General features: G+C 37.4%; 1 protein-coding gene across 3 annotated transcripts in view; it reads left to right on the top strand.

Annotated features, from left to right (window-relative positions):
• The window catches only part of LOC102233667 (cell adhesion molecule 2), a 240,267-nt gene that overhangs the window by 165,070 nt on the left and 56,405 nt on the right, over positions 1-18,792 (top strand). For all 3 annotated transcript variants that reach the window (XM_023342313.1, XM_023342315.1, XM_023342314.1), the window contains one exon: positions 9,885-10,034. In XM_023342313.1, the coding sequence (XP_023198081.1) occupies positions 9,885-10,034 (150 nt within the window). The remainder of the gene's footprint in view (positions 1-9,884; positions 10,035-18,792) is intronic.

Below are 18,792 nucleotides of genomic sequence, written 5' to 3' on the forward strand. Positions count from 1 at the left end.
CCTAGAGGCTCCTGGACAGTGTCCAGTCTACTTTATTAGCATGTTCATCTTTCTTAAGTCTCCATCACCTCTACTTTTTCTTCTATAATGGATACAATGTTAGGCATATTTCTGTTTCTCCTGAAATCTACAACCATTCCATTTGCTTTGTCTGCAAGGTGAGATGCCGCCATGTGGCAAAGACGTCCACCAGGTCTTTACACTCTCTTTTCTAACTCTGCTAACCTTGCAACTGCATAATCATTTAAGTAATTCTGTAAATGACATGTGTGTTAATTGTACTGGTCTTGAAGTAGGAATCTATACAGATGTCTGTCAATGTCTGAATGTGGTTGAGCAATTCTTATGGATTTTTGTTGAGGCCAAGTAGGACTGATTTGAAGATTTTTCTTCATCAAAGTTGAATTATATAACACAAAAATTACATTAACATTTATCCCTTTATTAATCTCCTTAAAACAGCAGGTATAGTCTGTAATAGAAGTGAGTGTATTTTAAATAACAAAAAGCAAGAGTTTAACTACTTTTTATTTTCAAACTTCTGCAACAATCCAATAACTTTATTAACATTTGCAAGTTTATGAAAGCAGAATGTTTTTTTTAACAACATCCTCCAAAATATGTATGATAAAGGAATATATTTCCGTTTCAAATGACAATCTACACTCTTGCAGTCATCACCAAGTTACTTGAGGTTTCTCAAATTATTTATTCAGATCTATTCATCTTTTATCATGCTGATCTAAGCTCAGCTTTGAAAGAATATCTACATTGTCGTGAACCTTGTCTCTGAATCACCGGAGAAAAGAACTGCAGTAAAGTCAGTTTGACATGAGCCAAATGATAAAAGCTGTTTTTAAAACTAGCATTTTCTGCCCAGTGAATCTTGCAGCAGACTCACCCCTGGGGCAAGAGCATTTCCCCAGATCCCTCACAAATGAACAGTATCTGTCAACACATCAGGACACATTAGAAAATCACAAAGTATCATGTTGATGTGGGGAGTTTGGGACTTTGTGGTGGCAGCGGTGATTAGTCTGATTTCCCTCATGAATGTAACCCTTGCCTGCGATCATCAACCTCTCATTCCTTATGAAAGCTTTAAAAATGAATCCCTTCATGTGACTTTTAAAAATGTATCTACTGTATATAAAAACTGAGTCGAACACATTTCCCTCTAGATCAGAGTGAGGAAAACACATACAATAAGCATAGATCCTTTTTCATTGCTTTTGTGACATTTCATTTGTACCACTTACCAAACCAACAAGTATCTATGAGACATCTATTTATATAATTTTGAATACATGTTTGAAAATATTTGAGTTTCATTTTTACCTACTTGCAAATGGCTGATAGATTTTCCATGTCCACAAACTGGAATTGCCTTTATTTATTTTTTCCTGCTTTGATTTCATTTTCCTCCAAATGTACTTCTATTTTCACCTAACTTGCCTTTTCTTTCTGCTTCTTCTGCTCACTTTTTTCTCCAGAAAGCCCTGTATGAAGTATTTATCAAGGCCAGGTTAATAAAACCGAGATGTCTGACCTTGGCTTTGAAAAGATAGTGAGATCCCTAGCCATTTTGGACTGAGAAAGCTTGAACTCGGGCTGCTAACATGCAGAGAAGTGATAGAGCTCTATATCACTAGCCCTTATATAAATGTGGCTGAATCAAGGGCAAGAATACTGGGCAAATTACATGTATCAGGGGGTGTGTCTGGTCACCAATTTGAAATTAGTTTGTGGGTTTTTATGAAACCTGATATATAGAAATGGGTTAAGAAAAGATTCTTGGGCAAAAGTTGGAAAAGGTAGAAAGAATTTAGTTTGTAATGGCAAAGAGAAACTGTTGTGTGGTTCTTGAAGTTGTCATACCTGGATCTCACCAAGTGTTTATTACATTAACACCTTCACATGCTGCAAAACAAATTATTTCAAAAATAAAAAAACATTGCCAAAATAAAAAAAAAAAGCCACCAGCAGCTGTCAATTCTCAACAAGAAGCCCTATTTAAAAAAAAAAGTGCTAACAGCATTGAAACTAGGTAATATTTTTCTTACCTGATTCCAAGGGCTGACTTGGACGTCAGGTTTGTGATGGCGGCACCAACAGCTGCCTGGCCTAATTATCGTATGTAAATGACAACAGCGCTGCGATAGCCAGCCTCTCAGGTGATGGATAATTATTTTCATATCTCCAGATCAGATGCAACTGTCCTGAGGTGGTTGTTCGCCAGCACTTCATACAAATCTAGCTCCGCCCTCAGCAGGGGTTGCATTCAATTTACTCACTGTGGGAATCTTATCACTGTCAAAAGAGCAGGTTTGGCTTGGAAATGCATACTTACACACAAACACAACTCCTCACACTAATACACAGAGCAATAATATGCAGCTCAAACAGAGGAGAGAGCAAAACAATAAGAACAGATTGAATTTCTTCAGCTGTCTTTATAGTATGTATTCATGCACTATATTGCTGATTGCATGACAATTTTCTTATTATTTTAATGTTTATATTTGGCACCCCTCCATTCCATATTTATGTGTAGAAATCACAAACATAAGAACCGTTTTCTTTCTCCGCCATGCTTGATGATGAATAATGACAGAGCAGATAAAAAGAGTAACATTGGCACCTTTAAGCTTCAACACATTACTTCATATTTTTATCATTAAATTAAATATTAAAGTAGATATGACTTTTCCGTACTCTACCTATAGATTTGACATGTTATTATGGTCTGTAAACTAAACACAAAATAATATACTTTATTGAGAAATCTCTTTTCACTCCATAAATCAGAAAATATCAGTCAATGTTTTTACAAACTTCTCTTAAAAAATTAATTAATTTTTTTTTACTTTTATTGAAATATACCAGTAATATACAGAAACCATAAATGTGTTTTTTTTTTAACAGTGCCTGTAACATGGATACTTAAAAAAAAAAATAGAAGCCTACCAAGAAAAGTTATTGATCACTATTTTCTTCGTTCATCTGCACACTAGTTATCTTTTTCAGTGTCAGAATCGAACAGCCTCACACACTTCTTCAGTGTCTCTTTCATTGTCGCTTTGGTCTAAAGGCAAATTCGCTCTTGAGCTCATTTTGTCCTCTTCACTTCCAGCAGTTCAGCCTTTTGGAACCCGTTGGTGAAAAACTGTATGTTAGCCACATTGCAGTGTTCGAATCTTGTATGAAAGATGTATGACAATCTAAAAATAAGGTTAACCTTAACTTTAGACTGACTTAAAAAGAAGTTAACTTAAATTTTCTTATTTAACTGTAAATTAATTAATGGTGAGCTTCACTACTAAATGAGATAGTAAATCCCTTCCAAAATGTGAAATGTTATTTCATATCTAACATTACTTTTTCAAAAAAAAACAGTAAGTTTGTTTTTCACACTGATAATTACCTTTTTCTCACTGAAACATGAGATATAATTTCCTACTGGAAAAAGGTCACAGCAAAAGTAACACTGTGCACACAACATGTTCCTGAGACAAAAAGAGGGTGTTTGTGTGAAAATTGTCACAGTGGGAGGAAGAGACCCAGAGCCAGGGCAGGGAAAGATGATGCACTTGTCTGATGCGAACTTCTGTTCCAGGAACTCACTAACAACATTTTTGTGTTCACGTGTCGGAAAGGAATAAAAACAACACTTTTTAAAAATGATAGGTTTTGTATTTTTTAAAATACATATTTCTAATCACTATCAGTATTTGGTTGATGTTTGGATGCAGAGATCTGTGAGGTGGCTGAGGAGTTTTTTTTTTTTCCAACTCTCAAGGACTAAATGACAGGATACATGCCTGGTTGATGAATTCGTACCAGCTCTTGAGATGATCAAACTCTTGACCTTGTACTGTCTCTCCAATCACGAGGCCAGCCTCGCTGGCTGACGTGCTGCAAATCAGTCAGTCTGAGGACCTTGCAGTGCCCCAGCTGGGTAGCCACCTGTGTAACCTTATAGACACTAACTGTTCGTGGAAAGCTGTCATGTTCTATGTAATCCTCTGCATCCCATTCAAGATCCTCTGTCTAAGATGCATTTTTAACAGAGAGCCACTTGAAGTCAGATTCTATATTCTGAGATGCTGCTCTAAGATGGTGCTTAAGGCATGGAGTGTTTGGACACGTGACTCTTTTTTTTCCCCCCAAGTTAATAAAAAAGCAAATGTATTGCTTTATTAAACCTTTGATCTTATATTAAATTCCATTCTCCATTTGCATTACCTTTTTATTTAATGTAGAAATAAATTTTACAAATATTAAAAAGATCTTAACTTGAAATGGCGTTTCTGCTGAGCTTATTACTTGAATTATTTCTCAGTCCAGTGCTCCGACAAACTTTTGTAGACACTTAACAGAGAAATGTTGATGTGATGAGTTGTTGAAAGTGGAGTCTTGGAAAGAGCATGAACTTCATAAAGAGACAAAGGCCCAATTTCAATTGGTTAAATTGCACAGTCAAATTTCTTTTTTGTTTTAAATACAATATTCTTATAACTGAAGATGACATATTTATTTGATTGTGCTATAAAATACTACATGATTCGGAACACACAAACTATTTTCCCTTTAAGACTTTGCTATGTATCTTTAAATGTGCAGTATTATATATGTTTTCAGGCACATAGTGGTGTTTTATAGCCCAATCAAGTAACTATGTTACTTTCAATTGTTAAAAGTTGATTTCACATAATACCCGCTTTGTAATACTAGTAAAATTTGTCACAGCCTGGATTATGACTACAATTGGAAATTGAGCTTTGCTTTGCTTTGATAAGCCTTACACTTCAATTTGTTAGTCTACAATCATCAGTCATGCTTGGCCATCTTAAAAGGTGACTCAGCTAATCAAATCTTTGGTCTGCTTCTATCCATTCTGTAATCTGGTATTCCCAGCCATACATCACAGCTCTGCAGCTCAGTCGAGCTCCGGTCCTGGTATAAAGGTCACTAGCTGCAGGCTGTCCGTCTGTCTGCGTGCATCGCTCTCTGTTCTCTGCGTCTTGAATGCCTAAATAAGAAAGGTTAGTAGAAGCAGCTGCTCTTGCCTGAAAGGTCATGAGAGGAAGTTGACAAGATACATCCAGGATAAATCTTGCATTCATATCACTATTATTTGCTCGGTTGTTTGCTCTGCCAAAATGTAGTTGGTGTCTGAATGTGCACAAATTCACTCTCTGTATATCTCTACTGAACAACCTGTGTGATTGTGGCTTAAACCAACAAAAGTGTGAGCACTTTGCACCTTTTAGAACTTCATTCAACTCCGCTAAATAAATCAAAGCTAATTTTATGATATCATTACTTTCTAATGGCATGCAGACGAGAGCGTTGTTGACCCGGCTTAGCCTCGGCTTGTCAGTCAAGGCGGAGGGCAATTAAACTGACCCCACTCTTGGCGTGAGATAGAGTTCAATTCAACAAAATAAAGGAGGTAGGATCAAGATAAACTTGAAAGACAGGGGAGCACCAAGAGACAGAGAGAATATGAAAATGAGCGACACAGAAAGTGGAAATGCCACCCTTCAGGGATCAACCGGAGGAGGGAACGAGACAGCAGGAGAACGGAATAAGAGAGAAGGGAACTGACTGGAATGGATATGAACTGGAAAAGTCAAGGCAGGAAACTTAAAGTAGGAGAAAGAGTGGAGTTGAAGTGAGAGAAGATCCTAAATTTAGACATGGAAATCAGGAGAGAACAGCTGCCTTCTTCCCTCAGGAGATACATTTAAATCAGGTCTGGGTGGCCATAAGGGAGAATGGAAGAACCTATTCTACTGGCCAATTAGGTGCACTGAACACTGTGAAGCTCTAATATAACCATCATTGTGGCCCCTTTGGCCCCTTAAGTCCCTCTGGATGTGTAGACAGACAGAAACAGGCCTAAACCAAGGGATCGCTTCACTTTTTCACTATAGTAAAGGGACAAAAGAAAAAGAGGAAGATCAACCAGCAAAAGAAAGTGAAAGATTTTTCCGATTCCCGTTAAATCAAGAATTTATCTAGTCATTACACGACTCAAATGTAATTGACATTTGTTGTCTAGAGTTTGACCTTTTCTGCTGAATATTTTAAGAGCAAATTAAAATTAATTAATACATATTTTTTCGTGCAGAGGTGGGTGATATATAGGTAGAGGGATTGAAAGAAGATTTAGCAAAGCACTTTGTTCTTGATTCTTACTAATTACATTATAAGTGTAATGTAGTCAAATGCTTTCAGGAATCTTTTAGCAGACCAGAAACTCCTCTTGTAAATACTGTATACTGTAGCAACAATAGCTGACTTTACAGGTGAACCAGTGGAAAACTCTAACAGAAAAACTAAATTATGTACACTTGAAGAAGAATTTTGTCAGATTACTACTATTCACATGCTGCTCCTGATTTTGACTCTGTAGTTAACAATATTTTATTCTAGCTTCCCTGCTAGTAGAGGCTATTGTTATTCATATTTATAATTAAGATGATGTCATAATATGTGTGTTAGAAAGCAGTCAGTGTATTGTGGGTTTTACCTGTGTATTTTTTAAAGATGAAAAGATTAGTGTATTAACTTATCTTTACCATCTTCCATTAGCAGCGAGCACAGTTAACATTAGTAATTGTAAACAGTCCATGTGTATTTCCTTGTCAAGGAGGAACCTTTCCTTATCTGTGATATTTCCGAAAGGTTGCCAGCTTTTCCGTATCCAACATATTCCATAAGCAGCATAAAAACAATACTATAAAATATTAGACAGAATAGGATTAAATTTTATTTCAGTTCTTAACAATGGTCACCCTACTTGGCTGAAAATTCAAAATAGTCCATTTGGTTAGGGTTGGGTATTAACAATAGAAGCAAAAAACATATTCAATTATTTGAATATTTGGACAGGATATTTTAAGATCTTTTAATGCAGCCAATATCGTCAAACCCATACAGTTCCAGCTTTGATGACGCTGAAAATTTAGTTTATGTGTACCTTTTAGTGTTGACTCAGTTCTAACTTCAATGCCACTGGCGATGAAACAGCAGCAGCAGAGATGGGAACCTTTGCAGCCAAATAGGTTTATTATGAGGGTGAGTTTGCTGGTGTGCTGTGGGGAGAACAAGACGAGTCATTTTTTTCATTTCTTGCATTTGTTATATATTTAAAACGGAACATTTTGAGTAGAGAACCATTTATCTGAAATTATGCACAACATTTTTCCAGTGCCAATTCAATCCCTATAGCAGATCAAATCGGGCCACTGTCCTATGATTTTAGGTGTTTGATTTTAGATGCTTACATGCCCACTGGGCTTCACCGGTATTTTGCAAGACTCTTTCTTTGCATTCAAAATCTCACTTACTGTAGTTATTCAGTACAGAGGTTGACTACTAACTTCATTTGAGGCCAGCAAAAAGAAGCTAAAATGCATCATACCCATCACTATGTTATCCAAGTGCATGAGTGATAAATTATATAAAAAAAGGTAAGTGATTTAAAGATAAGTTTTGAAGAAAACATGCAGGCAGATGCAGAAGTATTTTAAATCGACAGATAATGCTTCATACAAAACTTCTATGAATAAAACATATTCCTCCTATAGCTGAGATCCATTTTTCCTCCATTTATCTCTTCTTCCCTCTCTATCTCTCACACGCATGATTAACCTCGGGAGGCCTTAATCAACACTGGAAATGACCCATGCTCCTTGACTTACCTCTCCCTCTCTTTCCTTTCTTTCACCTCTTCGTCTCTCCTCCTTGCTCATCCTCCCCCACAGCTTCTATGATAGGGCTTGACTCACCCGCTAACCCAGAAGGCAAACACAGTTTGAGGGTTAGTTTATCTCACCTGTGCAATAAATTACCTTCTGTGAAGAAACCAGAAAAAAAAATTGCAGATCATACTGATTCATACAGGGACATTCGTTATCAGTTTAAAACTGCCTTTTTTGGATTTTTTTTTCTTCCAAAAGTAAATCTCTCTTTCCATGTGCATCACTCAGTTTCTTTCCCCTGAAAACCTTCATTCTCACAATTTTTTAACATTGTACTTCTGCGGATGGCACCAGGGATAGATTTATGATTGTTACTGTTCACTTGTTTCCCAGCCTGCCTCGCGCTCACAAATGTATACTCATACCAAAGTACACAGACTCTGACGACTCTGTGAGCTGTCCAGGGTCCTGACAACTAGAAGGTAACCGCTGACAGCCAGTCACAACAGCGCCTTGTCCGTGGTGCTGAAAACGAATTTGGTTCAGCTTTGAGGTCACGGATGAAATGTATAATTTGACTTGCCGGCAGCTTTTCGCTCACTGGATGCACGCATTAACACACATCAGCATCCGCTCATGTCCACTGAGGACAGCTTTTTAATTGGTCCTTTTCACTGTAGCTAAGGTTTCAATACTTCTGGCTAAACACCCCCTGTGTGTTCAACATTTGGGTCCAATTTAGCACACCATAATCACTGACCGGCCTCCCTGAGCGTTTGCTTTGTAATTAGGGTCTTAAGCCTTTAATTATTTATTTTCTTATTGCCAAAGCCAAATAAGGCAAATGTACGCCATATTTAGACTGTTCTAGAGATAAACTGCAGCATTCTTATGCCTTGAACTCTTCTTACATTTTGCGTCATCACAACCATTCCGCTCAACTGATATACATTTTTACATAATTTTTCAAGTGGAAGAAAAGTGATATGCAGTATTTATATTCAGCGTAATTTATTTTTTTAGAGATAAAAAAAAATCCACAGCTTTCTGATAAAACTTAATTGGTACCTTTTTACTACCTAGCTGCATTCTTACCTCAGTATAAATGCATCTGTTCTCCACTGGCATCACATATTAGGAGGTGAAAAAACATCATTATGAATATCAAGGAAATGGGTAGATTGGTCAGAGACTTGGTCGACAATTTTTTGTTTAAAGTGATTCACTTATAAAGTCTGATTGCATTTAGTGCATATTAAATGCTATGTGAGGTGGAAAACTTACCCTGCACATCACCATGATTACTCCATCCCTATGGGGAAATATGGTGGTAGCAACTGCATCCTGTTGAGATGCTTTTATTCCTCAGAGACAGGAGAAGTGATCAGTGTAAATGTAAAGGTGGATTTAGCAGACGGTACGGGGGTTCTCTTCTGGGCTGCAAAACCGTTTAGATTAGAATGATGGCTCACCTTCCAATAGAACATTGACCCTGAATATGTAGACAGTGCGACAAAGATATGGTTCAGATCAAAGCATGTCCATGTGTTGGAATGGCCCAGTCAAAGTCAAGACCCAAATCTACTTGATGATCTGTGGCAAGTCTTGAAGGTTGATATTTACACATGATCTCTATTCATTGTGAGTAAGCATGAGCTATTTTTGCAGATAATAATGGGCAACAATTGCACTCTCTAAAGGTGCAAAGCTGGGAGAGACTAGCAGCTGTAATTGCAGCTAAAGATGATTGCACAAATAATGAACTCAGGGGGTTGATTGCAAATGCACCACAACACAATTCCAGACCGGTATGTAAAAATTATGTAAAAAATATGTATTCTTTCATATTGTACCTCACAGTAACACATATTTAGCCTTTCACATGATATCTTAATAGAGTACATTGAAATTTCCGATTATAATACTGAAAAGTTTAGAAGGTTTTGGAGGAAGAATTTCTCCTGCAATGCACTGTAGATATTTCTAAGCTTTAAGATGGATACACGATGCATGTGTTTGAATTTATTGACTCATCATTCATTAACTTAATTAAATGCATTTTGCCAGCAAGGCAGCCCTTTAACTTAAGCCTTCATAAACGTGGCATCTACTTCTGTCTCTCTCTTTCCCGATTCATCTTCATCTCCTCTTTCTTGTTGTGTCATGTTGCAGGTATCAGTGGTCAGTATCCTCTGGTTCAAAATGTCACGGTGACACAGGGTGGAACGGCAAACCTGACCTGCCGCGTGGAGTATAATGACAACACCTCCCTCCAGTGGTCGAACCCAGCACAGCAGACCCTTTTTTTTGGGGACAAGAAAGGTGAGTTGAGGACGCACAACACACATTGACACCCACAGGAGAGGCACAGAGTATTCCCCATTCTAATGTAGGCTTGTGTTGGCAGATAAACTGACAAAATAATCCTTTCTTTTTCATGCGTGCTTGTCACTGGAACAAAGCATGAGATATAATGTTTGTGTTTGCTGGTGCGCTCTCTATTTTCACAACAGGGGTATCGCAGTCCAGACAAAAACACACATGCCTTTAAAAATCTGTAAAGCCTTTCATCTGGTGATGGGTGGTATGAGGCTATTATTATCCATAGCTTATCCTTAAATCTTACATGGAGAGAGAGAGAGAATGAAAGAAAGAGAGGGAGCAATGGAGATATAGAACGAGAGAGAGATAAACACTGAAGCATCCAGAAATACCCAGCTGAAGAGCAGTTGAGGGTGAGAACTGATATGACCAACTCTGTTCCTGACTTGTTCGCACAGAGCACAGAAGCCAGCAGGGGGTTTAACCTGCCATGAGCAATGTAGGGAGTTCAGTGTTTGTTTTTTTTTGTGCATGACCCATTTTATCTCAAAGTAGGAATTGTTTATTGGAGCACATCTGTGAAGACAGCAAGAGCAGCTTTAATGGCTTCCATCAGATTTCTTATGTTTCATCCTCAATCAGTCTGAAGGTAGACTGTGTTTTAAAAGCTGAACTCACAAAACTATGTTTTATTTTTATTTGAATAAAAACATCCTAATCTGAAATTTAAAGTGTCATTAGACATTGGCTCATCAGGACATCCTACACACTAACAGTAATGTGTTCCAGCTTAAGTAATCAAATTCAAATCAGATAAGCAGTGCATTGAGCAGTTAAATATGTTGCTATAATTATTAAATTACAGATTTTGTGTCTGGCATTAAATTGGTTGGAACGGTTGGTCCTGCTATTTCCAAAATTTTGAATTGAGCTGCTTTCCAAATGGAAGAGGTCAACACAATGTAAAAAATAAAATGAAGTAAAAAGGCACATTTCGTAGACTTCTTCCAAACGTAAAGAATTTCCATTTTTATTTCTTCTCTGTTTTTTTATTCATCTTTTGGTTCCAAATCAAAGTATTTTTTTCCTCATAAACATGCTATAAGTTCTAGAAAGGTATTCATCCCAAACAAAATCACAAAAAAGGACCAAAAGAAATCCTGACCGAGGCATTTCCAACACAAATACCGGCTTAACAATACTTATGTTACCAGGTGTATTCGCAGATAATACACTGTGTATAATAATTACCAGATAACATCCTAAAAACTCTACAATTCAGTAATAAGCTTGCTCCATTACCTGACAAATACCCTTCAAAGTGACACACAAGCAAAGTGCAGATGTGACTGGAAGCAACCAGCAATTTAGTGGCTAATAGGTGCAAAGGTTTTATTTTTGACCTTTCACACCATCTTAGTAAAGTCCTCATAAATGGAATTCATGGCACTTATTTCGTCAGGTAATAGCAGCTGAAATAATTGTGCCCTGTGCGTCTCTCAGCTGTATTAGTTGAGTGTAATAGAGTATGAATCACACTCTCTTATAAGTGTCTGGATTAAGCACATATGGGATTTACACAGTCTTCTTCCTTTATCCTGCAGCCCGCTGGGCTTCCTCGTCCAGTTCCATGTGTGTGTCCATTTCACATGTTGGTGATTGTGTCCAACTGTGTCATTGCTGGTGTGGATTTTTTTGCATATTGGAAGCGAGCGCATGCAGCTGGAAAGCATTTTGGTTCACATTTTCACTTACATGCCTCTTTTCTGAAAGAGCGGCACTAAAAAGCTCCATTGAACATCAAATTCAACAGTTGATGTTCTCTGCAGGTTATTCCATGTCACACCAGGGGTCGAGCTTGGGGGTCTATTTCATGGCATTTCCAGTGCTGAGCTCTGAGATTGAAAATGAAAAACTTGCCAAGGACTCTTGTATTATCAGAATAGCAAAGGGGATAGTACTGAGATTCCAGAACTGTAATGCTCCTTTTTTTGGGATGATGATGTATTTATGTATGTGTGCGTGTATGTGGGGTTGCGCAGGCGTGTGCGTGCGTGTGTGTGTAAGTTCTTTGGGGGGTTCTCTGTCTGATCATGGTGAGTTCAGATGCACATGGTGATGGGAGCATAGAGATTATGAATGTTTTCAAAAGTGCCACAGGCAATGTGAGAAGAGAACGCAGTCTCAGCTGCAAGCGCCTTTGAGCACATGAGATTTCAGATTAATTTTCTTTGCTGTCTGTTGGGAGGAAGAAGATGGGGGATTAGGCCAAGCTGCTCGAAAATACCATCCAAACTCACCAAGTTTCTGCATATTTTCCTCTGTAGCAATTGAAAAGTTTCTTTGCTTTTGCAGTGTAGCAAACATGGAATATTTTTTGGCATAAAAATGAACGTTTGATGTGTTATTGGTAGCTGTTAATGACTTCATGAGTGAAGTAGAAATTATTGTTGTTGCATAAAAGTTCCACATTGCAATGGACTTTGTCAAAATGTAAGGATTTTTTAAAATAAAAACTGAAAATGCCTTAAAAAGCTGTTCCTGAACATGATACTGCACAAATGGACCCCCTTCAATACACAGGAGGACGGAGGATACTTGTAAAAATAGACTCAGATGTCTCACAAATGACTTAGCGACTAAGACCAAGAACTAAAGACTAAGACAAAAACTGTTCCAGCAAGCAATGTGTCATGAAGTTAATCTTGAAATTATTGTTTGGCTCTTAATGCTGAACTGGTCCGCATAAGGCAGCTCACCTATATTTGATCAGTGGCTATTGATTGAAAGAACTTGCTGTGGTTTTTCCACATGCTCTCTGTTAAAAACCAAGCTCACGAAGGCGACCACCACTGCTGCAAAAATAATAGGTCTTCCGATGCCCAACCTCACTCTACTTAATAACGACGCCACAAGTCAAGGTCATTTCAATAGAACAGGAACTCCCACACCTACTTAATGAACATCTAGCCTCACTGCCCGCAGGATGTAGGTAAAGGACAATGGCTCATATGGAAGAAACCTGATTCATTACATAATTACATCCCTTAACAACAGGCCGCTTTAGAATAGGATCACAACTGTTTTATGTATGACATTGAACGTATGGTGTTGTTTATTGCTGTTGTGTTGTGCCTGTTGTGAATCATTTGTGTCAAACATGCAGCAATGTAAATACAAAAGATTTTCTTGGAGATAATTAATTTTAATTTATTGAGTTTATCATAAGATTCAGCCTTCTGTTGACTCTAAAGTACTGGGTGCATTTGTCATATTGCAAAGTAAAAACACATGCTACCCCTGTTAGTGCTGTATAGTGCCCCATAAAGCATCAGCATAAGCATATTGTTTTTTCAAACACAAACTCACACAACTGTCTACATTACAGCTCTTTGAGTGTGCCAGTTTCACGGCTGTTGTTGTTTAATGTCAGGGCTCAGACCCACCTCCAAGTCATTTAGTCGGATGAAAGAGATTCCTCTTGTCTCCCATCCTCTCAAAGGCACTGTCTGTGGAGAGTTGTTTGAATTTCAAATAAGTCATTGTCCCAAAAGCAGCCAATTTTGTCCTTTCCATCACTCTCCGCTGAGGAACTTAAGCTGGGCTTTGACAGACCGAGGGAGATGAGCACTGGGCAAAGGGGATTCTCTCTTTTATAAGATTCAAAAGAGGCTAATATCTCGTTACAAATTGCTCTTTTGGTTTCGTGTAATTCAGGACTTGATAATAGCTTTATTTCCTGGATGGAGAAATTTTCCAATGAGGCATAATTAGAATTTCTTTGATATTCTTATACTAGAAAGAGCCTATGTTTAATTACTTTTCAGGCTAAATTTACAGACCCATTTAGTAGACCCATCATGTTTGAGCACCAGCTGAGGTGTGACACTGAAATTACTTATTCAGCTTAGCTACAGTAATTTGCTGTCCATTTATTCACATGATTACTCTTTTAACACTGACATCTGTATTTTCATTTTCAGTCTGTCTTGTTCTTTTTTTTCCAACCTCGGTTAGCTGTCCACCTCTGTCTTCAAGAGACTGGCAGGGTTGTACCATCTTTGCTTGCCGTCTCCAGACACCAAGAAAATATTTGTTGGAAGTTAGTTCATATGAATTTACCATTTAAGGGGTTGCATTTTGAAACAACTTATTTTACCTTGAGAGGTTACAGATGTAATAAAATAAAGAGAAAATAAAACAGTGATGAGCTCTGCTGCTTTGATAGGTACAGTTTTTGTTACATCCCAAAAAGCTGGACATATAGTGGATCACAAATGGAGTAGTTGAAAGCAGAACATCGGCAAAGAGGTTCAACTGTTGAAAACGGCGAGAATCTGCTACGATCACTTTTATTCCAGTAAACAAGGACATTTTCTATCAATCCTTTCATCAAACATTGTCAGCGTTTACCAAAATCTTGCTGTTTACTTTTATTTTTTCTAGATTTATTACTTTACCATCCCTCAGTTAAACATATACAAAGAAATAAAGCGTGATGTAGTAAAAACTAATATTTTTTAATAGGTAGTGCTTTTATTAATTTGGCCCTCTGCGCTCCACTTGCGGTTGTCTCTGCCAGTATGCAATGCCATCTGCAGATTGATTGAATCTGTTTAAACATTAAGATTAGTGTTATGGGTGAACAGCTAAGGGCCAATTGCTCGATTTTTGGCCCCGTGAGCTTCTGAATATGAAACCATTCAAGTCCTTAGATGTCAAATATTCAGCTGTCTAAATCAATTTTCTGCCTGTGTATGGTTGTGTGAGCATGCGCATATATGTGTGTAGGTTTGTAAGTGCACGCCTACATGTGTGCACATGGAATGTCAGGCATCCCAGCTTTCCACCACGAGTCCTTGAGAGCTTCGATGCATTCAGTGGATCCGTGCCTGAGCAATTTAGAGGGCAGGCTTTAAAAGTTTTCCAAAGTAAATACCAAAATAAGGAAAACCTGCCAGACTTTTTTCTTATTAAGCAGATAACAGATGCTTCTCACGAAACATAATCTTAGCAGGGGGCAAAATGTTTTTAGACTGCTGACTTTCTTTTCTCCTTCTTGTAATAGTGCCTTGGTGAAACATCCTTTCCTATCGGTCTGAGGATTGGTATGGGGTTCTCTCTGATGGAAAAACACTTGACTGTAAATCTCCAAAGATCCCCAACAAGACCCTTCTCTCCAAGACAAGGACCATAAAACATGAGTGGTGAAAAAAAAAGAAAAATGAGATGAAATGTAGGCCTTGGTGGGAAAAAGGAGTGGAATTAAAGATGCATTTTATGAGAGAGCTTGCAAAAGCTTTTATCACCTATAGAAGAAACTTTTTTTTTGACCTTGAGATAGTTTCTGTGCCGCTTTTCTTTGGGCATTGTCTTTGTCTGAATGAAACATTTAGTTTTTCATTAAAAAAAAAACAAACACTAGATTTTCTTATTTGCGTTTTCATTGTGCTCATCCAAACAGACATTATAATTACTAAAAGAAAAGGTCTGTGAATGTGTTGCTTGTGTTTTATCTTGTAAACCAGAAAATCTGCTGTCAGGCACATATCAGCTCTGTTTGTACTACAAAGCAGGTCAGAGTGAGGAAGAGGTTATGCCTTCAAATAAAGCAACAGATCCGGTTAGTACTGCATGCTTTAGTACAGCTACTTATCACTCACAGGGACCTTCCTTAGATGATCAGGAATATTTTCCTACTTTAGACACTGACTTAATCTGTCTCAATGGGAAGAGAGTACAGAGCTAAAAAGAAGCTTTTTGTGGAAGAATGTCTTCTGGTCAAAAAAAATAAACTTTTAGGAATATGTGCAAAAGCTTGGTGTGGCACATCATCCCTAATATACCATCAAAACTGTGAAACATGCTGCTGACCACATCTGGGTGTGGCGTGGTTTTTTCAGGAATGATAGGGAAGCTAGGCAGATTGTTTAAACTAAATGCAAGGCCATCCTGATGAAAATAACTTTAGAGTCTACAGTCATCTGCAAACTGGTGATGAGGTTTACCTTCCAGTTGAACAGTGCTACATATGCTGCGCTACAAAGTACAAATGGTTTTGATAAAAACATTCCTATGTGGTGGAATGGCCTAATTGAAGTCCAGGCCTAAATTTGGTTTAGAATCAGTGCCAATTAGTGGAGATTGATGTTTGCATATGTTCTCCATCCAATCTGTGTGAACTTGAATCCTTTTACAAAGGAAAATGCCCAAAATAATACAGTTGGTAGATGAATTGGTAAACAGACTTACAGATATAATTGCAACCCTGCTAAATATTAACTTTTTCTTTTATTGTAAAAGATAATGTGTAATTTTCCTTCCACTTCACATTTATATTATTTTATGTTGATCTATCCCACAATATCAAAATAAAATATATTAAAGTTTAAGACTGTATTGGGGCCATAAATGAGAAGTTATTGAGCATGAATTATTTTGCAAGCCACTGCATCCCAAATCTACAAAGTAAACTTCTCTTTACTTTGTAGACATCTGGTCTCCTGCTGCAGTCTTGAGCTGAGGAGAGAAAAAATGCTAAAAAAAATACTATTGAGTTGATGGGCAAAAGCTGTCTCCTCAGTGACCTGCTTCTCACAAGGACTTAATGAAGTGGGGCTGGTGACGGTGTCCCACTGAACTCCACACGGCAGGAAGAGACTGATGAAAGAAAATCATCTCTGTCACAGGGAAAAAAATCTCTGCAAGCCAATTACCGTATGGAGAATGGCACATTTTACATATCACACAGCCTGCTTTATCTCAGCAACGTACAACAGGCAATGGAGGTTGAGGAATCACTCAAGCTACAGAATGCATATGAAACTATTCAGTGAGGATTGTTTCTGTTTGCTTTGCTCTCCTTCTATCTCTCTTACAAGCACACACATACATACACACGCAGACAAATTCAATGCCGAGATGGGTTGTTGACAAGGAAAAGAGAGCGTCTGCATCCAGACAGAGACAGCTGAATGTACATTTTGAAATTTGCACTTTTCTCATTATAAAACGGTGTCACTTGAATGAGCAAACACCTGCCAAGGTTCTGTCCTAATACACGCTGTCCCTAGATAGATGAAGGGATGGGGAGGAGAGACATGGGAGAAAGCTGGAAAGGAAAGGGCAGACGGGAAAAGTAGGAGAGATTATAAAAGAATGAAGGGAAGTGTGCAAATATGTTAGACAGAAAAGGAGTCAAGACTGCATTGTGGATGCATGTGTTATTCATGTCTGCACAAGCCAGATGTAGAAATGTAATTAACACCCAACACACACATGCTTAGAACCATTTTTCTATATTTTAATAAATAGGACAGAGGTTTTGCAGAAGACTGATTGATAAGTATCCAATTTAAATGTCTAGACATGTCACAAGAAATAAGGGCTAAAAAAGGCTGAGCTTGCATATTGATAATTTAATAAGTAATCGTTTTTATTTTAAAGTAATACTTCATTACAATATTGTTCACCCCCCTTTTATTTCACTGACATAGGAAGATAAACTCTAAAACTACACTAGAGTCTGGCATTGACTTACGTAAAGCCAGATTTACATGGCAACACCCTTACTTTATTATTGATTCAACTGGTATTTGTTTGCCAATAATAATAATAATAATAATAATAATAATAATAAATGAGCTAATGATGACAGAAGCAAAGTAGTCTGTCCTGATATAGTTGAATCATGACTTCTACATTCTTGAGCTCAATGCACATACAGAAACAATGAAAGACGGAGATGCATTATGAGCAAGCACTTCGAAAACATGACAGGCCTCTATCCTCCTGAGACCCTGCATCCTCATATGAGGACATTACATTTTTGTAAACACAGATGTAAATAATAACATTGATTGAATGGTCTTATCGTCACACAGATAGACCCAATGTCCTCGTCTGAGGACATTGGGTTTTGAGAAAACCACTTATTGTAGAAAGCTGAAATTTCATTTTTAGGCCAATTGGGTCCTTATGATCCCAAATGACAAGGAGAAATGTATATGCAAAAACAGACCCATTGTCCTCATATGAGGGCATTGGTTTTGACATAGTTCAAGAGCACATAGAAAGCTAAAATTTAATTTCAACTAAAATTAGGTCATACTAATCCCAAATAGTAAGGAGACATAAAAAATGCACATCAAACAAAAGCCCGGGTCTCAGGAGGCTATGGTCCACAAAATTTTCTAAACCTCCGCATATTTAGACCTGTATAAATATTTGTATTTCATAACACCAACAAGTTAGGAAGAAAAACATTGTAACAACAGCTTAAACATCTTTCTTTGTTTATAAGAAAGAAAGAAAAAAGTTTGCACAATTGAAACCTATTACAAGAAGATCTGCTGTAAACTTGCTTCTTTGTTCTACAAACCATCATTAAGAATTTTCAGACATATTAAACGGGTCACATTTTGTATTTGTTAAGATGGTTTTATTGCTTACAGGCAGAGCAGGTTGTAAATCTCCACGTACTACTTTGTGCTGGTGTATGCACTCTCCATTGACTATGAGATTATTTAAAACAATGTGTGAGATGTAGGGGAAACATGTACTTAAGTGGTAAAGAAGAAAATTGACATTACAAAGTACTGTAATTGTTTTTGTACATTTATTTAATTAAATATCTTTTAAGGTAAGAAATAATGCAATTAACAGATAAGGAAGAGTATAACATTTCTTGAAAATATTCTGAACTTCTGGATCTTCCTGAGTCAAAACTAACATTTGGGATATTGGATGTACACAGAGG

Source organism: Xiphophorus maculatus, chromosome 11 (assembly GCF_002775205.1).
Source record: "Xiphophorus maculatus strain JP 163 A chromosome 11, X_maculatus-5.0-male, whole genome shotgun sequence".
Taxonomy (NCBI): Eukaryota; Metazoa; Chordata; class Actinopteri; order Cyprinodontiformes; family Poeciliidae; genus Xiphophorus; species Xiphophorus maculatus.